At 38.9% G+C, this 7,281-nt stretch overlaps 1 protein-coding gene across 1 annotated transcript in view; it reads right to left on the minus strand.

Annotated features, from left to right (window-relative positions):
* Positions 1–710, minus strand: part of LOC103807701 (histone-lysine N-methyltransferase setd3) — a gene marked incomplete at its 3' end in the record, with an annotated part of 6,092 nt that extends 5,382 nt beyond the window's left edge. Inside the window, exon 1 of the mRNA XM_009080445.1 lies at positions 607–710. Within this exon, the coding sequence (XP_009078693.1) occupies positions 607–709 (103 nt within the window). The remainder of the gene's footprint in view (positions 1–606) is intronic.
* Between the last annotated feature and the right edge of the window lie 6,571 nt (positions 711–7,281).

The raw sequence follows: 7,281 nt of genomic DNA on the forward strand, positions 1-7,281 counted from the left end.
ATGAAATTATGCTCTGCTTTTTATATTTACTAGAAATAATGGACGAGTTCCAAGTTCTTCAACAAGTGAATCAATCTTTGGTCTATACACAAGGACTAAGCACTACAAGAAGTTTCCAAACAGCAACAGCAACAAAAAGTTTATTTAAGCAACAAAAATATCACTGCAGCTGAACTGAGTTGGATTGCTGCTTCCCTCAGTTAATTTCTCTACTCTGATATCACTGCCAAGTAGTGTTCAAATGATAAATGGAAACAGTGCAATTCTTGATGTTTATAAAGAAAAACATTTTTGACAAAGCTTCAATGTCAAGTTATGGAGTTTTAAAGAAAACTAATCTCATCCAGTATTTATGCTTGTGTTGAGATGTAAAGCCAGAAACTGCCACAGATATGTTAAGTCCAACATACACATTTAAACAAGCCAATAATGGTATACTAATAGAGATAGATGCTCTGAGATAAACACTGAACTATATTGAGTGGACTGAAACAGCAAACTTGGCCATTGATAAATGAATAGAACTCACTGAGTTCAGCAAGAGAGTTTTTTTGAGTGGTTTGCACACCATCCCCTTTCCCAGAGAGGCACAAAGCCCAAACTTACTTTGCAATAACTCACTGATTAGATTCAACATTTCCTTTGGAGATACTGTTGCTGTGGCTCCTGTTCCTGACTTCTGCGTTTTCACTCGGCTCTTCTTCCCCATCTTCCAACTAAAACAGATTCAGAAGTACAGTCACCAATTACTACAAAACAAAGTATGAGAAATATGAATGGACAAGATCTTCTCTGATTAGTCACTTATAAAAAAAAAAAAAAAAAAGATGAGGAATTTTTCTTGCACATATATACCTGCAAGTATTATTTGCATGGCCTGTATGTAAGAGCCATACAATACAATCTGAAGCAATTTCATGTAGCTGCACATTAATCACCTCAGGGTATTAAGAGACTAGAAATCTCAAGAGAAAAAAAAGTAATTATTCAGATCACATGCAAATTCATTAGTTGTGAACAAATATTATGGATTCTAAAGTACTCCTGCTGTCTAAAACCAGGTCATTTTACCTCATCAGCTGCACTGCAGACCTCAGCTGAATTAGTTTTTTTACTGCACTACAGCAGCAATTCAAAATGAATCGAAAATCAAGTATTCCGTTTCAAAACAAAATCAAAACACCACGTGCGTATCTTTGCAACAGCTTCTTGTGGTTCAAGACAACTACTTAAGGAAAACTTATTTTCACTTCCTACAGTAAACAGAACATCATCCTGGGCTGTTTTTGCAGTATTCAGAGCCCCTCATTCTCACAGAGGATTTAAATCACACAACACCTCCTGGAACGGCAGCGTAGCAGGGTGTGAAACATCCAGGGAATTTCTTGCATGCACTGTGAGATTTCTGATGCTGGCACTGAACAGGCTTCTGGGGAGGGGCTGTGCAGGATCTGGGACTCATGAATAAAGAAGAACTGCTCATGCATACGACAGCCAACAGCTGCCTGGGATGCAGTAATTGTGAAATTGTAGTGTAAGTCTTGAGGAAAGAAAGGAAGGAAAGCAGCAGACTAGAGAGTCTGGACATTGCTAGTAGATAACAGTAGATAGACTCAGGGCTTGCTCAGCAAATGGTAATCAGAATGCCCTGGGAAGCTCCAAAGAAGCCCATGACATCCAGTCATCTTCCTGAACTCTCTCCTCTGAGCACAAAAACAAGCCTTCCCAACATGCAAGAAAATCAGCAGGCACCACAGGAGATGAGCTGACTGTACACAGGACTCCTCACTGAAGGAGCTCAAATGAACCAAGCATATGTGAAGTGGAAGTGGGGACAGGCCACTGGAGGAGAATACTAGTGCACTGTCTGGGCAAGCAGAGGCAGAAGTGGAGAGGCCAAAGCTTGGCTGGAGTTGATATTGAAGTGGGATGCAAAAGGCAAGAAGAAATATTTCTGCCATGAGCAGAAGACAGATGGGGGAAAGTGTCATTCAGCTGCTAAATCAGGAAGCAACCTAGTGATGAAAGGTACAGGAAAAAAACCTGAGGTATCCAACACCCTGAGCATGGCCTTTATCAGCAAGGTCTGCTATCAGGTCTCTGCATCTAGTAGCAAAGCTTGAGGGAGAGAAGTTATCAAGTCAAAAGACTATTGAGGTAAGCTGAACCTATACAAATACATAGGACCAGATGGGAAACATACAAACTGTTGAGGAAGCTAGTTGATATCTCTGGAAGGCTGCTGGCTACCATCTTGGCAAAGTCATGGCAATTGCCTATGACAGGAAACAAGTAACTTAGAATCATAGAATCACAAAATCATCAAGGATGGAGGAGACCTCTAAGATCATCCAGTCCAACCATTAACCTGGTACACTGCTGTAACCCCTAAAACCTAAGCCATATCCTCCAGTGACAGATCCAGACACCTCTTAAACACTTCCAGGGATGGTGACTCTTGACTTAAAAACAAACAAAATCCAACCAAAAAGCAAGGCAGAGAGGATAAAGGATTCAGGGAACAAGACAGTAGTCAGTCTCACCTCCTTTGCTGTACAAAATGTTGAGTCCGAAAAAGAAGCTATTTCCAGGTACAATGGACATAAATGTGACTGAGATCAGACAACAGACTTCTAAAGGCAAATTATGTACAACCAACCTGACTGCCCTAAGCAGAAACAAGTGGCTTTGTGGACTAGGGAGAATCAGTAGTTCCCAGTGCTTTGACTTACACAAGGTTTTTAACACAACCTTCCACAGCACCCTGGTTGTCAAACTAAGGAGATGTGGACTGAACAGGTAGACAAAAAAAACTCCTTGGATCATGAATTTCAACAAAATTGTGTTCACTAATCCTAAATACCAACTGGTTAGATACAGTATTCTCAACGGTCAGTTCTGCCCGACATCTTCATGGGATTTGTATCCTAAGACAGAAAGCATTGTCAGCAAATTTACAGATATACTATGGGGAAAGCAGTCAACATGTTGGAGGGAAGGGTCACCACTCAGAGGGACCTCAGCTAAGTGGAGGAAGCACCCAACAGTAACTTTGTAAAGTTAAAGACCAAAGCAAAGTATCCTGCATTTGGGAAGGAAAAGACCAGCAGCAGCTCTGCAGAAAGGACTTGGAGACCCTAAGAGAGAGCCAGAGAAACATAAGCCAGCAGTGCACATTTACACCAATGAAAACTAACTGCAGTTTGAGCTGCATAAGCAAGAGCATAAACAGCAGATCAAGGGAAGCAATTATTCCCTTCTGCTTGGCACTGGTGAGGCCACATTTTGAGCACTGCAGCTCTGGGCCATACAACACAGGAGCTACTGGCAAACTGGAGCACATCCAAAAGAAGGCCACTAAAATAGCAAAAGGCTGACATGTGAGATGAAAGACGTGATGAGGGAGTTGAGTTTGTTCAGTCTGAAGAAGAAAAGGAGCTCACTACTGCCTTCACCTATATGCCAGGGAGTTATATGATGGGTGGAGGCAGATTCTTCTCAGGAAAGCACAGTGAAAGCTCAACAGGCATCAGACACACAATGCTGCAAGGGAAATTCCAAACAGATATAAGGAAACTCCTCACCATGAGAGTGGCTGAGCAATGAACAGGATGGAGATTTAACAGCATCTCCAAGCAACCCTGGAGAATTTAAAAATTTGACTCGGCAAGGCCCTAAGCAACCTGATTTAACTTTGAAGTTAAAGCACAAAAATGAGTCTCTCAATCTCCAGAGGTCCTTTCCCATCTACATTTTTCTACAATTCTACATGTTACTGCAACTGAAGTTTTCAACTCTACATGGGCAGTCAGAGTAGTCTACATGCCATATAATATCTTCCTGTACAGCATACAAGATTCTAGACCCAATTGCTTTGCAGTGAGAGGGGAGTCAGTACATTCAGGTAACTTTTGGACACCTGAAAGATTTCAACTGCCTGCCTGAGTTATCAACATCACCTCAGCCATAACAGCTTTAAGTTATCATATACTGCACAGTAAAATCCATAAAAAATGCTAAAAATCACTGTACAGAAGCATTATTCTGCATTTCAGGTGTTTTGAGCACTCTCTATATAAAAAGGATCCTTTTATCCTTGGTCAGTGTAGTTAACTTACCCAAAATTACATAGTTCCTCTCATACTCTATCAAAAAAGTTTTGTTGTTTGGCAGATGATATTAATACTGCAATGTTTGTCCAGCAGCTGGAAAAGTTGTAGCAGGAAAGGAACATAATCTGGCTGCTTTCCTTTTCCATTAAGATTAGAGAGAACAAGAAACTGCCAAACTCAAGGCACATTTTAAGGAGTAACTTTGAATGATCAGGAAACAGGTTAAGGTTAAGGTTAATATTATTAACTTATTAACTCAAAAATTAAAGGAGCTCAAAACTGACTGAAAAGAAAACACCTCATAAAAGGTAAAAAAAAAAATAATCTAAGGCAAAACTATAAGGTGTCTTCAAAAGGGAAGGCAAACAAACCAAAGTCTTTCATCTTCTGACATTAAACACAGTGCAAGAACAAGACTAGCCCTGAGTACATGGAGACTGTGAAGTCCTGAGGCATATCCACATCTCCTGATTTTAGCACACTCTGACATCTATCAGAGGCTCAAACAACCCATCTGCACTGCTTAATTTTATCAGTCCTTCTTGAGTTGTATAACTTACTTTCCCAGTCCCATGAAAAGCCCAGATGTGCAGGCTGGCAAGGAGAGATCCCACAGATCCTAGGTGAGAATCACTGTCTGGTCACACCCCTTGAAGTTTGTAATGAACACCAGACATCCTCCTGAAATGTGTTGCTCTACCACAAACAGTTACATTTTACATGAGATTTCTTATTTCAGCTGATATGAGAGAGGCCCTAATGCTCTCAGTATGAGATCCATAATGAATTTACAGCAGTACAAATTGGAAATAGGATCAATATAAATGGCCAACGCGCCTTAATGCAGGGTGAGACAAAGAAAGAATAACAATATCAACAAAAAAACCCCAACCAAATAAAAAAACCAAAAAACCTTAGAGTTTATATTCAGAGTCTTCCCATTACACGTGCTTTCCTTCTGGGTTTTTTTTCCCCCCTTTACTCCCTAGTAATTTCCTCATACCTATATAAAGATACACAGCTCTGGGTATAGGAAGTCACCTCCTCAGACACTTTATCTGCACATCACCTGTTCACCTGGGTGGTCCCTCTCCCATATGCCATCCTGCTACATTTAATTTCCACTCTCCTGCTCTTCAGAAAAATCAAGTCAGAGAAATCTGTAATGGATCCAACAGAAAATTTGGGGCGAGAGTCCAAAATCTTAAGGGCAAGAACAATGCAGTTCTGTGTTGATTCACACAAATGGTTTCCTACATTCCCTCTAAGCACAATTCCCTGTATCTTTAAAACCATCTGGAAATTAAAGCACTCAGTGTATTTCATGCTAAAAGTTATAAATTATGACATACAGTTTATATCAAGATGCTGATAAATATTAAGATAGGTGAAACAAGTGAACTTATTTCAAAGGATTTTGGTTTCTCTTTTCTGAGAACGAAGTTTATCAGTCAATAAACGGGAGAAAAAACAACCTCACCAAATGTTCTGTATACACAACTACCAAAATACTGTAGGCTTCTTTCTCTTGTGCTTTTCTTTTCTAAGTTGTATTTAGAGGAAGAATCTGCTTGGAATACAAACATCCATCAGTCAATTTATTTGAGGAAAAAAACCATATTATACATGGAGACACGAGAAGTGCCACCATGCAACCAGAACAACATACCAGTACATGAAGCTGTTCAAACATGGTACATGGTCAGCACTAAATTTTGAATTTTTCCTTGCAGGAAACATGTCAGTAGTGAGAACCTATTTTTACAATCAAAGTATTGCCAGGAATTATGTCTAAAAATAATGCTGATTTTAGAGTATGTGAACTTCAGCTTCCCAAATACAATGAAAATTTGAACAATGCTTCGTATTTGCATTACTATCCCAGATGAATATTGGTTTAGAGGCCAGAAAAAAGATCTCTAGCTGAAATCTGCTCCTTGCAAGTAAATTCAAGGCTAATACAAGATGTCTCAGCTACGACTAATGCTCAGATAACACACAGCAAACACACCATAGGAAAAAACATAGTCGTAGCTGAGCATTTGCTCACAGCAAACACACCATAGGAAAAAACAAGTTCAGTGAACACAAACCATTAGATTGATGGCACAGTAATCAGAAATGCATTTTTTCAGGAGGCTGCTACCACTATATGAATGTGAAATCAGCTCTGTCAGTATCTCTGCCCTCCTTTGATACATGTATCTTGTCTAACTATTGCTTCTTAATCATCAGAATTTCTATAGAGAAAATATGCTGCATGCATGATTAAATCAGCAAGTGTCTCTCACACAGAAAAGCAAAACCAGCAGACTGATATCTTGACACATCTTGTTAAGGAAGAATTTCCTTTTAAGGAATCATCTATATTGATCAAAACTGTACTTTTTATCCAACTCCCAATCAAAAAACAGGTTTCTACTTCCTACATACTTATCTATATTCACTGCTCAGTTACATGAAAGAGATAATACTATTTAAAATCTAATGCATCTGACAGCTGTATTGTTTAGCAAGAGCCATAATTTGAAAGGATTTGCTGCTATACATAGCTGTATTCCAAATACCAACCCAGAGAAGTCTGTGTAGCATTAAAAAAATTCATATATTAGACTGTATTTAATATATAATCTAAAAATAGATTATGAAAATTCTTTCAAAATATCTGAAAACTGACTGGCAACATAAAGCAGTTTCACATTTGGCAAAAACCAGTTTAGTTGAGCAGTGATCTACTACATTGAACCAGCAAATGAAGAATTGGAACAATAGCAGGAGACTCAATGTGCAGCGAGAAAATAGAGAGGTTCCTTTGTGAAACTACTTTTTGTAATTCAGCTCATAAAACAGATTTCAAACTTCAATTGTACAAAAATCCCTGCAATTCCAATAAATACTTGTACCTTAAGAAAAAACCCAGTATTTTTTCATTTGAAATAAAATTTCAGGTACTAAGTACCTGTTTTTGCAAGTGACTAAGACTGTTGTTCAGAGGGAAATAAAACATGAGCCCTCCCCTCTAGGCAGCACTGAAAAGACAAGCTGTTTGCCAGGACATGCATGACAACAGAAGCAGCAATAAATATACGTAGGATAAATACACAAAAAATACAGCTGCAAAACGTGGAGGAAAAACAAGACCAAAAAAAAAAATAATCCTTCAGCTGAA

Source organism: Acanthisitta chloris, unplaced genomic scaffold (assembly GCF_000695815.1).
Source record: "Acanthisitta chloris isolate BGI_N310 unplaced genomic scaffold, ASM69581v1 scaffold34088, whole genome shotgun sequence".
Classification (NCBI taxonomy): Eukaryota; Metazoa; Chordata; class Aves; order Passeriformes; family Acanthisittidae; genus Acanthisitta; species Acanthisitta chloris.